Raw genomic sequence first — 22,997 nt, 5'->3', positions numbered from 1 at the left:
TTGGGCAAGCAGAGATCCAAAAGTCTGAATATACAGTTCCTTTTGCTGGCAAAATGAGACCACGGCAGATTGGTGCATACTTTGGCAAGCTTGGGAAGCTCTTGGGCAATTTAGTCTGGCAGACGTCACAATAAGAATCACTTAACAGAGTGCACCTTATGGAGGCCCTTTACTAAAGGAGTCTGTCGGATGGCAGTTTTCCTTTAGGTTGGCTGTCTGCAATCGGCGTCAGTTTGTTTATGGGATCTCCAAGCCATCATCAAGATGGCAGCAAGAAAATCAGTTTCATTCATCTAAAGGAATCATTCCTTCAAACTCCTTCCAGATTAATGGGACCGTCGCAGTATCTCCCGCATCAAAATTTTTCCAAGTGTGAATTTACCTGTCTAGTAAAATGAGCTGCCCTATAAATGAGAATTTAGAAGAAAAGACTTGTCGTAATTCAATTATGGGATTTTGGGTAATAGATTTCCTACATAACGCAACCAATTTAACTGAGGGAAGAGAAGCCTAAAAACAAAAAACGTTGTGACCTAGTAAGCCATATTTTAGCTTAAAATATAAAAAAAATAAAAGTGCGAGACTGAAAAAAAATGAAACAACAAAATTTGCAACAGGGAAAGTAAATCTAGAAGACTCCTGATATAAAGTACACAGTTATACTACTAGCAATAGACATGCCCGTGTCTGGTATGCCACCATACTTACAGTGGCATGCAAAAGTATTCACTCTCCCTTGGCTTTTTAGCCATTTTGTAAAATTACAACCTGTATGTAAATATTGCTGTAATGCGATGTGTGTGTGATTTATCAGCACTAACTAGTCTAAGTTGGTGAAGTGAGAAAAATATAGGAATAAATTACATTTATGGGATCAAATAACTAAAAATTGGCATGTGCATATGTATTTACTGGTGCAAGCAATTACCTTCATAAGTAACATATTTTAGTGACAGATTGCACACAGGGGGACGTCCTAAGTGTCACATGTCTGTCAGTATATAGATTTTACCTTTTCTGAACAAGAGGCTCCACCAACCAAAACCACCATGAAGACCACGGAGATCTCCAAACACCACCATGAAGACCAAGGAGAGCTCCAAACACCACCATGAAGACCAAGGAGAGCTCCAAACAAGTCAGAGACAAAGTTGTTGAGAAGCACAAGTCAGAAATGGGTTATAAAAAAAAAAAATCCTAATTTCTGATGATCCCCCAGAGCACCATCAAATCCATTATCATCAAATGGAAAGAACATGGTACCACAACAAACCTGCCTAGAGAGGGCACCCGCCCAAATCTCTCAGCCTGGGCAAGAAGGACATTAATCAGAGAGGCAACATAGAGATCAAAGGTAACCTTGAAGGAGCCGCAGAGTTCCCAAGCAGAGACTGGAGTATTTGTCCATCCAACCACAAGATGTGCACTCCATAGAGGTGGTCTTTATGGAAGCGTGGCTAGAAAAAATGTTTACTTACACATAAAATTGTAAGGCTCATCTTGAGTTTGCCAAAAGACATGTCGGAGATTCCCCAAATATAGGGAGGAAGGTGCAGAGGGGTTAAATGAGACCAACATTTAACTTTTTCGCCAACAAGGTAAACGCTATGTCTGGTGCCAAACCAACACAGCTTATCACCCCAAGAATACCATCCCTACAGTGAAACATGGTGGTGGCAGCATCATGCTATGGAAATGTTTTTCAGCAGCAGGGACAGGGAAAATGGATGGTGCAAAATACAGGGATATATTTGAGCAAAACCTGTTTCAGTATGTCAGTAATTTGAGTCTGCGACAGAGGTTCACCTTCCAACAAGACAATGACTCAAAGCATACTGCTAAAGCAACACTGGAGTAATTTAAGGGGAAAGGGAAAACCTGTAAATGTTTTGGAGTGGTCTAGTCAAAGCCTTGATCTAATGGAGAATCTGTGGTCAGACTTGAAGACTGCTGTGCAACAGAGGAAACCATCTAACTTGAATGAGCTGGAGCAGTTTTGCCTTGAGGAATGGGCAAAATCCCAGTGGCAAGATGTGGAAAGTTCATAGAGACTTACTTAAAGTGACTTGCAGCTGTAATTGTCGCAAAAAGAGGCTATACAAAGTACTGACTTTAGGGGGTGAATACGTATGCACACTGATGTTTTCAGTTATTTTGTCCTATTTGTTGTTTGCTTCACAATAAAAAGAAAACTAAATGTTCACAGTTGTAGACATGTTACATAGTTATTAGGTTGAAGGAAGACTTTAAGTCCATCTAGTTCATCCCAAAGCCTAACCTAACATGCCCTAACATGTTGATCCAGAGGAAGGCAAAAAAACCCATGTGGCAAAGAGTAAGCTCCACATTGGGGAAAAAAATTCCTTCCCGACTCCACATACGGCAATCAGACTAGTTCCCTGGATCAACGCCCTATCAAGGAATCTAGTGTATATACCCTTTACATGAACTGATGCAAACCCTCAAAAAGACTGTAAAATTCCATGTGGTACAGTAGGAAAACACCATATGCAAAGGGGGGGTTAATACTTTCACAAGCCACTGTATATCATCAGGATAATTTATCCCAGAAGTAAAGAGGTTCCCAAATGATTCCCGAAAGTAGAAACTAACCAGTGCGTTTTTCTCTGAAGGAGAACGGAATGTCTAAGGCTTTGCCAGCATAAGTGGACAGCAATGTGTCCACATCTTCAACCGAAAAGGTGAAATCCGGCTCAATAAGAAGCTGCTGCAAGGTCTTTATGGCAACCGAGACCCACTCTATCTTCATGTTCATTAGGAGCTGCTCGACCATCAGTAACGGGCTGGACATCAGATGTTCATAGTCCGAATGAGCCAACTCCGGAAGCGCCAGTAATACCTGAAAGAAAGTGGTTAGCCTTTATGAAGTGATAATAGGCAACAGAGACTTAGGAGCTGCTACAACTATCATTTACAACTGTGCTGGACCTACAAATGCCATTGTGTTAGAAGCTGAATATTCTGTCTAATTGTTTTTTCCCAGGAAAAGAAAAAAAAAAAAAAACACAAATCAAGCTAGAATCCCCATCAGCCAGCAGAATAAAGGGAGGGGATCGTTCACTTTGTACTGCCAATTATTGGTTGCCCTAAGGTGAACCCCCCTTCACGACCTTAGGATTTTCCTCCCTTTTTCCCCACAGCCTTTTTGTTTTTCCGTCAATAATGTCATGAGACGGCTTTTTGCAGGTCAAGTTGTACTTTTGAAAGGCACCATTGATTTTACAATATCGTGTACTGGAAAAAGGGGAATAAAAATTCAAGCACAGTGAAACTGCAAAAAAAGTATGAAGTTACTTACCGGTAATGGTATTTTTCGGAAGCCTGTGACAGCACCACGAGAGAGGGGATCCATCCTTCAGGAACAGGAAACCTACAGATACAAAAGGGCGGCACCTCTCCCACACATCCGTTAGATTACAGAGCTTGAGAGGGCCACCATGGTTAATGGCAAACAATATGTATAAAATTTAAATCTGAACAATTCCACACTCGTGAAAACTAATAAGAGGGAGAAGTGCACACCCACACGTGAAGGGACGGAACTAAGGGTGCTGTCATGGGCTTCCGAAAAATACCGTTACCGGTAAGTAACTTAATACTTTATTCGGACTCCCGTGACAGCACCATGAGAGAATTACAGAGATGTAAAAACTATCCTAGGGAGGGACTACAGCCTGCAGCACCCTTAACCCGAAGGTGAGATCTGAAGAAGCACCCATGTCCAGCCTATAATGATTAAAAAGATGTAAGGAGATGACCACATAGCCACCTTACATATTTGGTCAATGGAAACTCCCGATCTTTCTGCCCAAGAGGATGCTATGACTCGAGTGGAATGCTCCCTTAAATTCTGCGGAGCCGGACCGCCGCCTGCTGTGTATGCCTCCCTAATCCATCTTGCTAACGTACACTTTGAAGCTCTATGACCCTTCCTAGAGCCATGGAAGGATATAAATAAGTCATCGTCCTTTTTCCAAGGATTAGTGACAGAGAGATAAGCTTCACACGTTAGACGTCTGTTAGTCTTTCTTCCTTCTGGCTAGCAGGGTTAGGGAGAAAGTCCTTCTTTCCTATCTCCTGTGACCCGTGGAAGTCTGAGGCAACATTGGGCAAGTAAGCAGGATCTGGCCTAAGCACTACCCTGTCGTCCAGAAACTGTGTATAAGGAGTAAAGGTACCGTCACACTAAACGATATCGCTAGCGATCCGTGACGTTGCAGCGTCCTGGCTAGCGATATCGTTGTGTTTGACACGCAGCAGCGATCAGGATCCTGCTGTGATATCGCTGGTCGTTGATTAAAGTTCAGAACTTTATTTGGTCGTCAGATCGCCGTGTATCGTTGTGTTTGACAGCAAAAGCAACGATACCAGCGATGTTTTACAATGGTAACCAGGGTAAATATTGGGTTACTAAGCGCAGGGCCGCGCTTAGTAACCCGATGTTTACCCTGATTACCAGTGTAAAATGTAAAAAAACAAACAGTACATACTCACCTTCGCGTCCCCCGCCGTCCGCTTCCTGCACTGACTGACTGCCGGCCGTAAGTGAAAGCACAGCACAGCGGTGACGTCACCGCTCTGCTGTTAGGGCCGGCACTCAGTCAGTGCAGGAAGCGGACGCCGGGGGACGCGAAGGTGAGTATTTAGTGTTTGTTTTTTTACATTTTACACTGGTAACCAGGGTAAACATCGGGTTACTAAGCGCGGCCCTGCGCTTAGCAACCCGATGTTTACCCTGGTTACCCAGGGACCTCGGCATCGTTGGTCGCTGGAGAGCGGTCTGTGTGACAGCTCTCCAGCGACCAAACCGCGACGCTGCAGCGATCGGCATCGTTGTCTGTATCGCTGCAGCGTCGCTTAGTGTGACGGTACCTTAAGTCTAGAGAGTGCCTGAAGATTACTTATTCTACGTGCTGATGTTATCACTACCAAAAAGGCTACCTTGAGAGATAGAACCTTAATTGAGGCAGATACCGTGAGCTTAAACAGAGCCTCATAGCCGTAAGGACCAAGTTCAAGTCCCATGGTACGCACCTTACTTTGTGTACAGGCCTAGATCTGCCAGCTGCTTTAATAAATCTGGAAACCCAATAATTATTAGCGATATCACAGCTAAATAAAGCCCCAAGGGCCCGAAACTTGTACTTTACGGGTACTAGTGGACAGTCCTAATTCAAGACCCCTCTGAAGAAATTCTAGAATCTGCCCTATGGGTACCCCCTCTTCAGCTTTAAACTCCGAGAAGTAGCTAAGGATGGTCTCCAGGTTCTAGCATAGATCTTAGTTGTAATTAACTTCCTACTCTTTAGCAGGGTAATTATTAAATTCGGGGAGAAACCTCTATCCCTCAACAACGCCCTTTCAAACTCCACGCCGTCAAGTTGTGCCCCGCTACTTGTGGATGGTTGACCGGGCCCTGGCAGAGAGGATCCGGAAGATCTGGAAGCACCCAGGGATCGCAGACTGGCATAGTCCTTAGCCACGAGAACCAAGCCCTTCAGGGCCAAAAAGGGGCAATTGGTATAATCCTTGCCCTGTCTTCTCTGATTTTCCTCACTACCAGTGGTAACAGGGATAATGGAGGGAATGCGTAGTCCAGGTTGAAGTCCCACTTCCTCAGGAAGGCGCCCACCATTAGAGGATTTTCCCTGGAGTTCAGGGAACAGAACTGCACTACTTTTCTGTTCTTCCTGGTGGCAAAGAGATCTATGTCCGGTAGACCCAGTAACGTAGCTACTGGGGGGGACAGAGGAGTTATGCCGCGGTGTAAGGCAGTCCTCTTAACGCTATGTGGGCGCTGACTGGGGGGGGGGGGGGGGGGTAGTAGTATGGAGGGGGCACTGACAGCAGGGGAGGCCGGACTGTGCCCGTCGCTGATTGTCGTCAGCGACGCGGAATTTTCGTGACAGACAGAAAGACGGAAGTGACCCTTAGACAATTATAAAGTAGATAGAGGGTTGCTTTAGAATTTACACAGCAGGTGCAGAAATAGGGTCACATACGGCAGCAGAGGCTCAGTATCAGGCTATCAGGTGCAGTAAGGCCGGTTTCACATTAGCGTTTTGAGGAGCTGCGGAGGGCTGCGGACTTCCTCCGTGAAGCCCCGCCCTCGGCCGCACCTCCGCCGCTAGCTCCACCTACTTCGGCATGCGACCTGCGTACCTATCTTTAATATTAGGTACACAGGTCGTGCGGCTGTATGCGGATGCTTCCGCATGCGTCGTTTTGACGATGCGGCGACCAGCGTAGGACGCAGCTAGTAGCAATATATTTTTTTCTCCGCATCGTCAAAACGATCTAGCAGCGGAGGTGCGGCCGAGGGCAGGGCTTCACAGAGAAAGCCCGCAGCTCCTAAAAATGCTAGTGTGAAACTGGCCTAATAGGGACACATACGGCAGCAGCGGCTCAGTATTTGGGGTATCAGTAGGATGAGGAGTTTGTGCAGGTTAGGAATAGATGGTGATGGGGCTGGAATGTGAGAAGTGAAACGTGTCTTTGTTGTATTCTCTGCAGATGAGTCGTGGCTGGAAGAAGTTGTCATGTCTGTCTGGGCCAGATGGAAAAGACGGGAAAAGTGAACGACTCCATCAGAGAACATCAGCGGTAAGTCATTATCTGTAACTGTGCTGTAATCTCTTATATGTTCTGTAGGGCTGGTATTTACAACTGACCATATGGCGGTAATATCCATGTTGGTCTTTACATAGAGATTATCTTCAGTAATAGCGTGGTCATCTGCTGAGGTTCTCCTCCACTATTAGGGCGCATCACAGAATTGTAATCAAGGTTACCTGGTTAGGGGCCCACTCAGAAGCTTCCTCCCCACTGAACCAAAACCCTAGCTACGCCTCTCGGTAGACCCCACATGCGGACAATCCGGCTTAAGATGGCCCCATTTAGACAGCATTCTCCCTGTCTCACTGTGTTGCGACTTAGAAAGTCTGCTTTGGCATGGTCTTTTAATTTTATGTGTAGCGCTGTCAAAGATAGAAAATGCCTTTCCGCTATCTGGAAAAGGTGATCCGCTACTTCCATCAGAGCCCTGGATCGGGTCCCACCTTGGTGGTTGATGTAGGCCACCGCTACCTGGTTGTCCAAGAGCATTCTTACATGGTGACCCTGTGGGTACACAAGGAGTTTAACTGATAATTCTGCTGCCGATAGTTTCTTCAGGTTAGATGAGCCTGAGGATCCCATTGACCCTAGACTACGATATCCCCCATGTGGGCCTCCCAACCGGAAAGACTGGCGTCTGTGGTTATTATTCGGCATATGCAATTTTCCCAGGGAACCCCCGAGGCCAGGTTATCCTTGTTCCATCACTACCTTAGGGAACTTACAGCTGACGGACTTAATGTCATTTTTCCCTGCAGGGACACCCCCCCAGGGCCCTATCATTAAGTAAGACATCCCTCTGAAGGGACCTTGTGTGAAACTGAGCCCACTTGACGGCCGGGATGCAAGATGTTAGGGAATCCAATAGGGACATGGCTTTCCTAAGGGTCATGTAGGGCCTATTTACTGCCTGCAAAACCTGGTGACAAAGGCAAATTATTTGGTCAGGTGGCAGACGGCATTTCTGATTTTTCGAATATAAAACAAGACTTAAGAACTGCTGAACCTTCAAGGGTTGTAAACGGGATTTTTCAGAGTTTCTCAGCCATCCTAAACGTTTTAAAGTGGACATAGACCTTGCTACCTGTGAAAGGCAATGATCAGCAGAACTGCCTATAATCAAAAAGTCATCCAAGTAGGGTACAATCAGGATGTCCGACTCCCGAAGGTGGGCCATGACTTCGGCAACTAACTTCGTGAAAACTCATGGAGCGACTGAAAGAAAGACCAAAGGGGAGGGCCCTGAACTGGAAATGACGGACTATGCCCTCTATAGATACTGCCACCCTCAGTAAACGCTGAAAATCTGTGTGAATAGGCACATGATAAGTGTCTTTTAAATCTAATACCGCCATGAAGCAGTTTTGAAACATCATCTTTATTGCCGAGCCAACTGACTCCATTTTAAAGGGGCGCATTAGCAGAAACTTATTGAGGGACCAAAGATTGATGATGGTTCTGTAAGAGTTATCCAGTTTCCGAACCAAAAACAGGGGAGAGTAAAAACCTTTACCCTTCTCGGATTCCAGTACCTCCACCAGGACCTCTTTATGACACAGTCTTATAATTTCCGCCTCTAGGGCAGACTGCTCTAGGTGAGATGACCGGAAGGGAGTTATCCTGAATTTATCCTCTGGAACTGAAAAAAAAATTTAGTTATAGTCCCGATGAGATCACACCCTGCACCCAGTCACTGTTGGTAATTTCAGACCAGGCTGGATAGAAGGCCGACAATCACCCCCCTACGTGAACCGCTAGTCATTGAGATGGCTTCTTGCGTTCTAGTGAAGGATGTCTTATCATGAAGCCTGTACCTCTTCTTTCTGTCATCCCACTTAGAACGGTCCCTGGTAGGCCTTCCCTAACCGAACTTTCTCCTGCTGAAGGGACGCCAATAGGAAGAGGACGATTGGTTGGGGAATTTTTTTTCTCGTCTCCCGCCTTATCCAGTAGCTCGTCCAAGACCGGGTCAAAGAGGTATTTCAATTCACATAGGATAGCACAAAGTTTAGACCTCGCCTGGATGTCCCATGGCCAGAATTTAACCACAAGGCCCGGCGGGCCATGTTGGAAAGACCTGCTTCTCTTGACGCCATCCTGACCGAATCTACTGAAGAATCGGACAGGAAAGCTGCGGCCCTCTGAATTACTGGAAGGGATCCCAAAATAATCTCTCGAGGAGCTCCCTCCTTGAACTGAAACTCAAGTTGTCAAGCCAGACCATCAATGATCTGGCTGCACAAATGGAAGCCACCAGTGGCCTCAGGGATCCAGCAGCCATCTCCCAAGTCCCCTTAAAGAAGGTGTCCGCCTATCTAAAGGACCCTTTAGGGTCCCAATATCCTCAAAGGGTCGGAAGTATTTCTTTGATGCCTTAGCTACAGCTGCATCTAATTTAGGGGCTTTACCCAAGTATTAACGGCCGGGTTGTCAAAGGGGTATCTACGTTTGAGAGCAGGAGGCAAGGAGCCCCTTTTTTCCGGCCTCTTCCACTCTCGGAGAATTAGATCCTGAATTTTTCCATTCAAGGGAAAGGATCTACATTTCCTCTGATCCAATCCTTTAAACATGACGTCTTGCATGGAAAGTTCTGGCCTGGGCTCTACGATCCCCATTGTTCTCCTAACCGCCTTCACTAATTTGTCAACGCAATCTAGGGGGAGGCAGAAGTGACCCGAGTCTTCCTCAGATGAAGGAGATGAATCACAGGAATCCTCATTCCTCCTCCAAACAGCAGATGAATCTGATTCCGGAAAGTCTATCTTATGCTACTTTCATCTAGAACATTCTCCTTGAGACAGGGAACTTATGGACCCCCTCACTTCTGTTCTAATGAGGTCTCTTGAACTTGCAGTGAAGTTAGGAGTTTCTTCTGCAACCTGAGGGGGGATGGCAAGAGGCAATATAGTCTAACCTGGAACTACTGCCACTCCACTCCTCCTCCCCTCCCAAGACCTCACCGTCTGCTGGAAACAGGGGGTACATAACTTTTTTGGACAAGAGTCCAGTAGAGGGCATCCACAGACGGCGCATTCCCTATGCTGTGCCTTAACTGTGCACTTCTTCCCCTAGAGAATGAAAACATAAGGAGAAGGCTGATTCACTGAGTGAACATTCAAGGAGATCACTTACCAGTGCCTGCAGAACATAGGTACTGGATCACGAGGGAGGGATTTCTCAGCTGACGTCACTGACTCCCATCTGGAAGAGCTCCTGCTGCTGAATCGATCACTCAGTTAGCCCCAACCTGTACCATCCCGGGTTTTTTGTCAGGCCTGAGGCTTCTGTGTAGCGTGCTGGCTTGCAGCTTCCTCCCTGCTACAGTGGCTGCTGCTGTTGCTCGCTTGCACCCATTATGAGTAATGGGTCAGAAGCATGGTCTCCCTATGGAGTTCACCATATATGCGATTTCTCCCTGGATCAGGGTCAGCAGGTCATGCCTCGCCCCTCCCCAGAATCCCCCACCCCCAGCCAGTGCTCAGGTCCCAGAATGGTGGGACCCACCTGCGCAGGGCTCCAGAGTCTCCTGACCCCGGCCACTGCCAAAAGGACCCACGCGTGCGCAGACAAGCGCCCAAGACGTCGGTGACCCGGACGCATGTCTGGCCCTGCCCCCCGACGTCAGGACGGCGACCCCAAGACGCAGAATGCATCAGAGGTTCGCCCAGGAATGCCTGAGGACGGGGCTCCGCACGCCCAAGGTCCCGGCCACGCCTCCCGACACGCCCAGACACAGCCGAACCGGAGCACCGCACCTGTCGCACCACCGGAGCCGCCGAGACCAAGGGAGTATACTTACCTAGGCACAGGCTCTTACTGGAGACGGCAGTCCTCTGGACTCCGCTCCCTGCTGCTCGCTCACTGATGTTCCATCCAACGGAGACCACCGTGGCGCTTCCAAGAACCCCGTACCAGCAGAGGTAGGGGATGCCCCCGCTACCTGAGCCGACCGGCCAGGCCTGGGATCCGATGTCTTCCCTGCAAGTAACTGTAGGAACCAAGTCCCATCAGGAACAGGAAACCAACTGATGCGTGGGAGAGGTGCTGGCCTTTTGTATCTGTAAGTTTCCTGTTCCTGAAGGGCGGATCCCCTCTGTTGTGGTGATGTCACGGGAGTCTGAATAAAAGTGCAATTCCACAATTATTTTTTGCTTTTCTTCCCCCGTATGTTCACTAGAAGCTAAAACTGACCTGCCATTACGATTCTTCATGTCAGTATAAGTTCGCAGATACCAAACATACAGTACAGACCAAAATCTGTGGTTTTTGCCACTGCACTTGGGGACACTTTCAAAGTTTCAATTTTTCGGACTGACTGACCTTCATTTCTTAACGTAATGATGGCCACTCGTTTTTCTTTACTTAGCTGCTTTTTCTTGCCATAATACAAATTCTAACAGTCTATTCAGTAGGACTATTAGCCGTGTATCCACCAGACTTCTGCTCAACAAAACTGATGGTCCCAACCCCATTTATAAGGCAAGAAATCACACTTATTAAACCTGACAGGGCACACCTGTGAAGTGAAAACCATTTCCGGTGACTACCTCTTGAAGCTCATCAAGAGAATGCCAAGAGTGTGCAAAGCAGTCATCAAAGCAAAAGGTGGCTACTTTGAAGAACCTAGAATATAAGACAATTTCAGTTGTTTCACACTTTTTTGTTAAGTATATAATTCCACATGTGTTAATTAATAGTTTTGATGCCTTCAGTGTGAATGTACAATTTTCATAGTCCTGAAAATACAGAAAAATCTTTAAATGAGAAGGTGTGTCCAAACTTTTGGTCTGTACTGTATAAAGTTCTGAATATAGTAAAAGGGAGGTGATTTGAACTTTTATATATTTTTTAAAAAAAAAACTTTTTCTACTTTTTACTTGCTTAAATAATCTACCTTGGAGACTTGAAACTGTGATAGTCTGATCGCTTGTACTACACATACGGATTCATCCCTGCTCTGTGTAAAATAAATCATCATTATCTGCTATGAGTGGCAGCCACTACAGGGCGGCGCTCATAGCAGATCAGCAACGACAAGCATGTGGGACTTCTGCCGACCCCTGGTTGTCATGCAAGCCAATTGGCACCCTGCGATCATGTAACAGTAGCGGCAATGGGTATGGTTTGTGACACGCTTCCGAAGAACTTATGTTACATGCCGCTGTCAGACATTGCACTCGTGGCTCTCAGGATCATAAAACGACCGATCAGATCAGCTGTCATGTGCCGGAAAAAGTGCGGGCTGAAAGCAGGAGCCCGCGTCAAAGGGGGTACATGACCTGTGTATATAGCATGCCGACACCCGATTGGTAGCTTCCTGTGGACATTGTCAGCAAGCTGCCAATCAGTGATGGGGTCAGGGTTACTCTTATTATATTAGCTGTACTGCCTGGCACGGAACACTTTGTTCTGCAGTGATAATCTCCTGCTGATAAAACACTGAATCTAAACGTGTCACTTGATGAGCAGCTTGTTGGAGTTTCAATACAATCAGTCTCTCTGCCCCTAAACTATGCTACTCTCAGGTTAAACAGTAAAACTTGCTGACAGATTCTCTTTAATAGAAGAGTGGTGTGTCTCCAGCAAATACCCTCCTTTAATCAGCGGAAATCTTCTCTGGATAAAAAGTGCAGTACTCGGCAGCAGACTAAGTAACGTAAGGAGCGGCTGTCTACTATTGTGTACATCGCTATGTGGCCACTGCCAGAGCAGATTTCAGCTGATCGCTTGGGACAACGGGTGTTGGAACCCCAATTATCCTACATTATCTATCCTGTGGATACATAGTGAGGTACATGGCACCCCCAGTATTCGGGTGCTCGAGCACAGTTTCTCTGTGTATGCAAATCAAGTACAGGAACTCCACATTTCTTATGGTCAACTTGTTCAAGGTTACACAAAAAAAAAATCCAGGAAAAATAATATATGACAATTTGGTCCACAATGCGGAGCTCCTTCAAATGGAGTGCCAATAAAACAGGAGGCGTAATAATAAAGAAATGTCAGAAACGCAACATGTAGCACCATGTGTCTGGTGCCATGCAATCTGTTTGGACTAACGATGGTCCAGATTGAAACCTAACATTTTTCCAGGATTGTGCCTCCTATCCCATGAATAAATAGTCAGTAGAGTTTATACTAATCAATTCACTGGACCCGATCTATTGGCTGCTGAATGGGAGCCCTAAAAACCGTCCTCATTCTTGGCGGCACCCGCATATCCTGCGGATTAGCTGACCTGGCGTAACATCACATATGCATCACGTGGCAATGATGAGAGAAGAGAAGCCGGGAAGCATCAGCTAAGGTTCTCCAAGCTCCCATCCAGCGGCCAAAGGACCATGTCCTGGGAAAAGAGTGCAGTCCTGGACAAATATTCCACGCGTATTAACACTTATCATACTTTACCTGAGATCCCAAGAATATATTCCTAATCTCATTACAAGGCATCTCCTGGAGATTATCTGAAAAATGTGCCAGCAAGTACTCCGATAAGAAATGACTGGCAAATATGCCTGGATTCTGCTGCAGTGCTTGCTCTGTGATGGATAAACGGAGATTGTGGTCCTCAACTCTCTTCAGCAGCTGTAAAGACAAATCACAAGAGGGAAAAGTGACCGGCGCTCTCAAACTGCCTACAAGCTGCTAAAAGAAAACCATTAGCAGGAGACGTAACAACGGGAAGATCCGTTACCTGCACAGATCTCTCCGTGTCCTTGTTTCCCAGTAGATGTAACAGATGCTCATGGTACAGGTTTATGAGAAGATCCATAGGTATCGGATAAAAAACTCCCCAGTCCTCACACAGCAGATAATCCTACAACAGATTACATAGTGAATGCAAATAACGACATCTCCGCTAACCCCATCCTGACACTGCAATTTTTTTTTGGCATCCAAGAGACATAACTTTTTTTTTTCTGTCGACATATTCACGGGAAGGATGACCGTCCAGGCCAGTACAATTATTGCAATAACAAAGTGGTATAGCTTTAGTTTTTAAGTTACATTTTCAATAAAATTAAACTTAAAAAAAAAAAAAAACACAACATTGAATATGCCGTATTTGGAAATATATAAAATGAAAAACACTTCTGTCTGCATTTTTCAAATCCTAGTTTGTTTTTTTTCTTTCCTGTCGAGGAGCCTGTGTAGGAACTTTTTTTTCCTCAGCTAAGGAATGACTTTTGATTGATACCATTTTGATAGCTTATTGTATTTTTAGTGGTGTTGATGTAAAAAAATAATAAAGTTTGACAGCAGCATTTACGGAACCTAGAATATGATACCCGACCAAAGGATATAGCCAAATAGTTTACATTTTCAATAATGCATAACATTAAAAGGGAAATGTCCACAAGTGGAATAAAAATGGCAGGGAGGTATTCTTTTGTATTTGTTTTTTTATTTATATCATGTGCATCCAATTGGTATATGTATTTGCCTTTCCCAACACAACTACCTGCCATTTTTATTCCATTTGTGGAAATTTCTCCTTTATATCCTTTGGTTGTGCATCATATTCTAAGTTCCATATTTCCAGTGGACACACAACGGGTTTCTTTTATTTTTCTATTTATGCTAGCAGTATTTAAGGTGCTAAAAGCAGCAGGCAGAGCTCAACTCCACTCGCTGCTTTCTACCAGGAAAGATGCAGGCTCAGCTCCTGAGCCAACATTAAAGATGGGGACCTAACCTGATGGGGAGAGATGGCAGTGTGCAAAATGACAAGCCGTCCAACAGATATCTTATGTGTGCTACTAATCTCAGAGCCGCTATGCAAGTCCATCAACAGGTCATGGAAAGTTACACTGACCTGTGTTAGTATTGGATCACTAACCCTCAAGAGGCAGAACAATTGGGATAACAAATGAATGACAAGAAGCATTTTTTTTTGTTCTACAGACTTTGACCTTAGTACAAACTTTGGCTGTTTCAATAAGATAAGCAAAAAACATCGTTTGGTGCTATACCTTCGCTTCTAAGATAATTGTGATAATAGCCTGAGGATCCTTACTACAGTCTTCCTTTAAATCTTGCCAACTTCCCCAGGCGACTTCTTTTGGTAGGCTTAGTATCTGCAAGAAAAAAAAAAGTAATGAGAAATTCTAGAGTCATTCTTTTCTTTGCAGGTCGCCCTGCAAATATTTTTCACAAGTTTAGATGTACCTTCAGACTGAAAACAAAAATGTTCACCCTGATCCCCAATTACTGTTAGACATATTGTATCTTTGAGATGTCTTTATATTATCAGGGTATGGTGATAGAAGCAGAGTGAGTGGCGCCAGTGCTGTCCTCTAAAGACCATTATTTTTGAGGGCTGTGATAGAAGCTGTGAGGAGGTGCTGCTGTCACTCACTTTTCTCCTATCAAAATCCTCTAACAAATCATCATGAGACGCTGGTGTCACTCACCCTACTTCGATCACCATTCTCTAAGGAATCATCATCATGGGGCAGAACTAGTGTAATTCCCTTATGGCCCTCTAACAAATCGTCATTTGGCAACTGTCCAATGTCTGATACTTGCAACCTGGCAGATTATTTGCAGACGGACTCAAAAGTCTTGATTTTTGGGGGCAATACACAATTCTCCTCAGTACCTTCCGATACATGTCCAGTTCCTTCCTTTTGGCTCGTAATTCCAGTTTAAGACCATCTTCAAGATCCGGTTCGCAAACGCAGTAAGACAGGATCTCTTCACAGGCATCCAAAGGCCATCTGTCCAGAAAATTAAGAGCCAGTCTGCTTCTTAAAGTAGCATCACGAACAGCAAAGAGGTATCTCCAGCCTTCTTTTTCTAAACATAACACAATTGAGAATTATTAATTTAAAAAAAAAAAAAACAAAAAACACAACTTTTCAATAATTTTAGTATGGCGTTCACCAACTTTACCTTCAGCAGCAGCACAACACAAAAGAGCATCTCTGACTTGCTGTAGATCTACGTCACCGACGTACAGACTTAAGAGCTGCAGCGCACTCTTCCAGTTTTTCTTCGTCAGTACATCCTGGAAAGCTTCCGATAATACGACAGAGGCTGATGAGGCATGGAGTCCTAAAAGAACTGAGGCAATGCAAGGCTTCCCGCAGAGAAAACCACTCAAACCACAAACGTCCGGGGAACCCTCACGAAAAGGCACAGACATTAAAGTAAGGAACCGTAGTAAAACCGGAAACTCTGACAGTATTAAGTCACACTCCTTAGCGATATTATCTATCTCTAGTGGACTTTCCTTCTTGCTGCCTCTCAATTCCATCCACGACAGTCCAGACTTGGCCGGCTTTTGACTTCGGGTGACACTTAAGCAAACTATGGCTGCCATTAATGTAGATTTAGCCTTCACAAAGTTCAGGGCAGATGCTGTAAGAGCGTATTGTTTGGAATCAGAAGGTGGAAACGTAGGTTTACTCACAGCAATGTCCTCGCTATCCTGGGAACATATGGATACTGCCAAGTCCATGTTAACAAGGGAAGAATCCACGCACTGCTGTGCTGCCTGGGCAAAACTGAGTAACAGACATCGTGCTTGGTCAGCCTTCCTCATGTTGCATAAGGATAGACTCTCGCAGCAATAATCGGTGATCACCTGTTCCAAATTCAGGGCAAAATTCTCCTTCTTCAATAAGCATGACAACCTTAAAAATAAAGTGTGGTGAAATAGTGAAAAAAATGCATTTCTGCCACTGTTTATGGGGTTAATTTTTACATTATTCACACACAAAAAACAAGATCTGGTCAACTGATTCTGTAAAATTACTGTGACAATATTTTAGCTGTTTTGGAAAATTCAACATACATACATACATTATACAGCTCTGGCAAAAATTAAGAGACCACCACATCAAATCCCTGTGACTGCCAGCCCATTCTCCAAACCTGAACCCCATTGAAAACCTCTGGAATGTAATCAAGAGTAAGATGGATAGTCACAAGCCATCAAACAAAGAACTGCTTACATTTTTGTGCCAGGAGCGGCATCAGGTCACCCAAAAGCAGTGTGAAAGCCTGGTGGAAAGCATGCCAAGACGCATGAAAGATGTGAATAAATACCATGGTTATTCCACAAAAAATTGATTTCTGAACTCTTCCCGAGTTAAAAGATTAGTATTGTTATTTCTAAATGATTATGAACTTGTTTTCTTTGCATTATTTGAGGTCTGCAAGAACTGTTGTCAGAAGTTTATAGAATAAAAGAACAATTTACATTTGCAAACTGGGAAAACTTAATGACTCGAGTATAAGCCTAGGGTGGAAAATGCAGCAGCTACCAGTAAATTTAAAAAATAAAAATAGATACCAATAAAAGTAAAATTAATTGAGACATCAGTAGGTTAAGTGTTTTTGAATATCCATATTGAATCAGGAGCCCCATATAATGCTCCACACAGTTCATGAGTGGCCCCATAAGAAGCTCCATATTAAAATACGCCCCATATAATGCTGCACAAAGGTTAATAATGGCCCCATAAGATGCTCCATAGACATATTTGCCCCATACAGTACTGCATAAAGGTTAATAAGGGCCCCATAAGATGCTCCATAGAAATATTTGCCCCATATAATGCCGCACAAATGTTGATTATGGCCCCATAAGATGCTCCATAGAGACATTTGCCCCATATAGTGCTGCACAAACGTTGAATATGACCCCATAAGATGCTCCATAGAGATATTTGCCCCATATGCTGTTGCTGTGATTTAAAAAAATATAAATAAAAATAAATGACATACCTCTCGTCGCTCAGGCCCCCGGCACTTGCAATATTCACCTGTCCTCCTTCCGGTGCCGCTGTGTCTTCCGTGTCCTCTGCACCAACGTTCAGGCAGAGGGCGACACGCACATTAATCGTGTCATCTGACCTGAACTTCACTGCAGAGGACGCGGAAGACGGAGCGGCGCCCAGAACAAGGACAGGTGAATATCGCGCAGTGCTCCCCCTCCCCATTATACTCATCTGCTCCTGGTGAGGTCCCTGCACATCCCTGGTTCTCCGGGCGCTGGCAGCTTCTTCCAGCGTTGAGCGACCACCTTTACCGCTCATTACAGTAATGAATATGAGGCTCCACCCCTATGGGAGTGGAGTCGGGTCCATATTCATTACTGTAATGAGCGGTACCATGTGACCACTGAACGCTGGAAGAAGCTGTCAGCGCCCAGAGACTGGAGAAGCAGGGACCTCACCAAGAGCAGGTGAGTATGTCACAGCCGCCGCTCCCCTTCCCCCGCCGACCCCCCTGGGACAAAAGACTCATGGCTGTACTAGCTCAATAGGGTGCTTCTACTCAATACTGAGCAAAGGGTCTGAATATTTAAGACCATGTGATTTCACTTTTTCTTTTTTTAATAAATTTGCAAAAATTACTACATTTCTGTTTTTTTCAGTCAAGATGGGGTGCAGAGTGTACATTAATGAGAAAAAAAAATGAACTTTTTTGAATTTACCAAATGGCTGCAATGAAACAAAGAATGAAAAATGTAAAGGGGTCTGAATATTTTCCATACACACTGTATATTTGAATAACCATTTTCTGAGACTTGTAACATTTTTAATTTTTCCAGGGCAAAGTAAGGATGCATTTAAAAAAAATAAAAAAAATAGCAGCTTTAATAGTCGATTTTTATCAATTAAAAAAAATTAAGTGAATGAATAAGAAATTTACATCCCACCGATATTTGGTTTGACAGCCTTTTGTCTTCTTGTGCACAATTAGTGACGGAGCACTGCACGGAGGTTCCAAACATCTTAGAGAAATGACCCCAGATCTTCTGTCTCTTGTGCAAATCATTCTCCCTCTTCATGTAACCCAAGATAGACTTGATCATAATCAGGGCTCTGCAGAGGACATACCATCACTTCCAAGACTATTTGTACTTTATGGCATTATTTGCATGTGTGGGTTCATTGTCCTGCTGTAGAATAAGATTGTAGCCAGACGCCTCCATTAAAGTATTACATGATGGATAAGTATCTGCCTGTATTTCTCAGCATTCAGCACACCATTACTCCTGACCAAATCTCAAGCTCCATGTACTGAAGTGCAGCCAGAGCCCCCACCATGCTTCATTGTTGCCTGCAGAGACTCATTATTGATCCGCTCTCCAGCCCTCCCTTCTGTTATAGTCAAATATTTCACATCAGTCCAGAGCACCTGCACCAATTTTATGCACCTCAGTTTCTATGTTTTTGTGCACAGTTCAGCTACTTGGCCTTGTTTCCATGTAGTAGGTATGGTGTTTTCGACTACAAATCTTCCATAAAGACCACTTCTGGCCAGACTTCTCCGAACAGTAGATGGTGTAGCTGGGTCCCACTAGCTGCTTCCTGTTCTGAGCTGATGGCACTGCTGGATATCTGCCTATTTGAAAAAGTAGTAAGAATGTGACTATTATCTGCTTCAATAAGTTTCCTTGGCTGACAACTGTGGCTACTTTCCTCAATGTTCATTTGTTAATGATTCTTCAAAAGAGCATAAAAAGCCCGTTTTGAAATCCCAGTCTGCTTTGAAGTCCTTGCCAGAGCACGGTGGCTCAGTGGTTAGCACTGCAGCCTTGCAGCACTGGAGTCCTGGATTCAAATCCCACCAAGGACAACATCTGCAAGGAGTTTGTATGTTCTCCCCGTGTTTGTGTGGGTTTCCTCCGGGTACTCCGGTTTTCTCCCACATTCTAAACACATACTGATAGGGAATTTAGATTGTGAGCCCCATCAGGGACAGCGATGATAATGTTTGAAAACTGTAAAGAGCTGCGGAATATGTTAGCGCTATATAAATAAAGAGATTATTATTATATTGCCTGGGATCTGGTCGGCCAAGAAAGTCAACTAAAAGGGAGGATAGAGTACTGATAAGAACATCCCTGGCCAATCGAAAGCTCACCTCTCCTCAGCTTCTGTGAGAATGGCAAGAAAAGTGCAATATTGAGGTAGCAACATCAACTGTTAGGAAGAGATGTTTGGAAGCAGGATTGAGAGGGTGCAAGGCCCGAAAGAAAGAAGCCATTGATGACAGCCATACAAAGACAAAGGAGAAAACTGTGGGCATTGAAATATTTAAAATGGAGGAAGGAGGAGTGGGAAAAAGTGCTATTTAGTGATGAAAGCACTTTTTGCATTTTAGGAAATGATGGCAAGTCTTATGTGAGAAGGTTCCCACATGAAGAGTACAAGCCAGAGTGTTTGAACTTCTCTGTGAAACATCCGATGAAAGTAATGGTCTGGGGCTGTATGGCAGCCAATGGTGTTGGAAGAACAAGGTGGCTACTATTGACTGGCCAGCTCAGTCCCTGGACCTCAATCCAATTGAAAATTTGTGGCACAAGGTATCATTAGAGATATCTAGAAAACAGCCAAGGACCAAGAGTGAGTTGATTGAGGCTCTGATACAGGCCTGGAACCACATCATCACTCGTGAACATCTGCAGAAGCTTGTTCACTCAATGCCACAGAGATGCAAGCTGGTGCTCAAGAGGAAAGGCTGGCCAATAAAGTATTAGAAGCTAAAGATGCACTCAAAAGGCCCTTATCAGGACTCTGAATTAAATAAATTTTACTTTTTAAGATATTATTTTTTAAGTCTGCGTGAACTTGCATTGGAAGTTAATGAACTTAGAAACCTGTTCACCATTCTACACACTGTACTGGTGTAGGTATGATTATGCTGTAAAAAAAATCATCAAAAATGTGCATACCATAATAATTTATACACTTGGGACATTCAAAAATGAGTATTATCACTGTAGAGATGCAGAAGTATGAAACAGCTTTCTTCACGGCTATGCAGGACTTTTGAACACTATTGTAGATATATATATATATATATATATATACACATATATACACACACATACACACACACTAGCTATCGAACCCGTTCGCCCGGGTGGCGAGCATTTATATTGGTATATGGTCTCCATCCTGGTATGTGCTGCTCCCATCTTGCTCTCCCATCCTGTCATGTGCTGCTCCATCCTGCGCCCCCATCCTGTCATGAGCTGCTCCATCCTGCATCCCCATCCTGTCATGTGCTGTTCCATCCTGCGCCCCCATCCTATCATGTGCTGCTCCATCCTGCGCCCCCATCCTGTCATGTGTGCCCCCATTCTGTCATGTGCTGCTCCCATCCTGTGCCCCCATCCTGTCATGTGCTCCCATCCTGCGCCCCCATCCTGTCATGAGCTGCTCCATCCTGCATCCCCATCCTGTCATGTGCTGTTCCATCCTGCGCCCCCATCCTATCATGTGCTGCTCCATCCTGCGCCCCCATCCTGTCATGTGCTCCCATCCTGCGCCCCCATCCTGTCATATGCTGCTCCATCCTACACCCCCATCCTGTCATGTGTATGCCCCCATTCTGTCATGTGCTGCTCCCATCCTGTGCCCCATCCTGTCATGTGCTCCCATCCTGCGCCCCATCCTGTCATGTGCTCCCATCCTGCACCCCCATTCTGTCATGTGTGCGCCCCCATTCTGTCATGTGCTGCTCCCATCGTGCGCAATCATTCTGTCATGTGCTGCTCCCATCCTGCGCCCCCATTCTGTCATGTGCTGCTCCCATCCTGTGCCCCCATTCTGTTGTAATGTGCTGCACCCATTCTGCCTGTTCCTGTTTCCATTCTGCCATATGTTGCTCCCATCTTTCTCTCTCCGTCTCTACTGCCCGAGTGCGGCTGTGCTGAGTGCGGGCGGCTTTGCTGAGTGCGGGCGGCTGTGCGTGGCTGTGGTGAGTGCGGGCGGCTGTGCGCGGCTGTGGTGAGTGCGGGCGGCTGTGCTGGGCGCCGAGTGCTGGGGGCCTGAGCAGGCGGGGACACCGGCGCGCTGTGGGGGTGCTGAGTGCGGGCGGCTGTGCTGAGTGCGGGCGGCTGTGCGTGGCTGTGCTGAGTGCGGGCGGCTGTGGTGAGTGCGGGCGGCTGTGCGTGGCTGTGGTGAGTGCGGGCGGCTGTGCGTGGCTGTGGTGAGTGCGGGCGGCTGTGCGTGGCTGTGGTGAGTGCAGGCGGCTGTGCGTGGCTGTGGTGAGTGCGGGCGGCTGTGCGTGGCTGTGGTGAGTGCGGGCGGCTGTGCGTGGCTGTGGTGAGTGCGGGCGGCTGTGCGTGGCTGTGGTGAGTGCGGGCGGCTGTGCGTGGCTGTGGTGAGTGCGGGCGGCTGTGCGTGGCTGTGGTGAGTGCGGGCGGCTGTGCGTGGCTGTGGTGAGTGCGGGCGGCTGTGCGTGGCTGTGGTGAGTGCGGGCGGCTGTGCGTGGCTGTGCTGGGCGCCGAGTGCTGGGGCCTGAGCAGGCGGGGACACTGGCGCGCTGTGGGGGTCAGGTGCCGGAGTCGCCGCTAGCTCAGGCCCCCGGCACTTGCTATAGTCACCTGTCCCCCGTTCCACCGATGCGCGCCACTCTGTCTTCCGGGTCCTCTGGCTGTGACTGTTCAGTCAGAGGGCGGCGCGCATTAAGCGCGTCATCGCGCCCTCTGAACTAAGCGTCACAGGCAGAGGATGTGGAGGACGGAGCAGCGCGCATCGGTGGAACGGGACAGGTGAATATAGCATACTCACCCTCCTGGCTCGTCCCTGCTTCTCCGTTGGAGATCGCGGTGTGCGTTCAGTGCTTACGCATACCCCGATCTCCTGGGAGCGTCACTCTGTGGGGTCCAGACAGCGCCGGCGCTTGCGCAGTCTATAAAGGCTTCGGACAGAGTGACGCTCCCAGCGTTATATTATATATTATATATATATATACACACACACACACACACACATATATATATATATACACACACACATATATACACACACAAAACAAACTGCTCAAAAAAATAAAGGGAACATTTAAACAACAGAATATAACTCCCAAGTAAATAAATCTTCTGTGAAATCTAACTGTCCACATAGGAAGCAACACTTTTTGACAATCAATTTCACATGCTGTTGTGCAAATGGAATAGACAACAGATGGAAATTATTGGCAATTATCAAGACACACAATAAAGGCGTGGTTCTGCAGGTGGGGACAACAGACCACATCTCAGTACCATTGCTTTCTGGCTGATGTTTTGGTCACTTTTGAATGTTGGTTGTGCTTTCACACTTGTGGTAGCATGAGATGGACTCTACAACCCACACAAGTGCTCAGGTAGTGCAACTCCTCCATGATGGCACATCAAGGCGAGCTGTGGCAAGAAGGTTTGCTGTGTCTGTCAGCGTAGTGTCCAGAGGCTGGAGGCGCTACCAGGAGACAGGCCAGTACACCAGGAGACGTGGAGGGGGCCGTAGGAGGGCAACAACCCACCAGCAGGACCGCTACCTCAGTTTATGTGCAAGGAGGAACAAGAGGAGTACTGCCAGAGCCCTGCAAAATGACCTCCAGCAGGCCACAAA

General features: G+C 46.0%; 1 protein-coding gene across 2 annotated transcripts in view; it reads right to left on the bottom strand.

Annotated features, from left to right (window-relative positions):
* The window catches only part of ZFYVE26 (zinc finger FYVE-type containing 26), a 373,042-nt gene that overhangs the window by 44,115 nt on the left and 305,930 nt on the right, over positions 1-22,997 (bottom strand). For both annotated transcript variants that reach the window (XM_077256962.1, XM_077256969.1), the window contains 6 exons: positions 15,532-16,274; positions 15,239-15,435; positions 14,610-14,714; positions 13,331-13,453; positions 13,045-13,221; positions 2,614-2,860 (listed from right to left, as the gene is read on the bottom strand). In XM_077256962.1, the coding sequence (XP_077113077.1) occupies positions 2,614-2,860; positions 13,045-13,221; positions 13,331-13,453; positions 14,610-14,714; positions 15,239-15,435; positions 15,532-16,274 (1,592 nt within the window). The remainder of the gene's footprint in view (positions 1-2,613; positions 2,861-13,044; positions 13,222-13,330; positions 13,454-14,609; positions 14,715-15,238; positions 15,436-15,531; positions 16,275-22,997) is intronic.

This window comes from Ranitomeya variabilis, chromosome 1 (assembly GCF_051348905.1).
Source record: "Ranitomeya variabilis isolate aRanVar5 chromosome 1, aRanVar5.hap1, whole genome shotgun sequence".
In the NCBI taxonomy this organism is placed as follows: Eukaryota; Metazoa; Chordata; class Amphibia; order Anura; family Dendrobatidae; genus Ranitomeya; species Ranitomeya variabilis.
The sequence above is the reverse complement of the archived record's forward strand: the minus strand, read 5'-3'. Positions and strand labels throughout refer to the sequence as shown.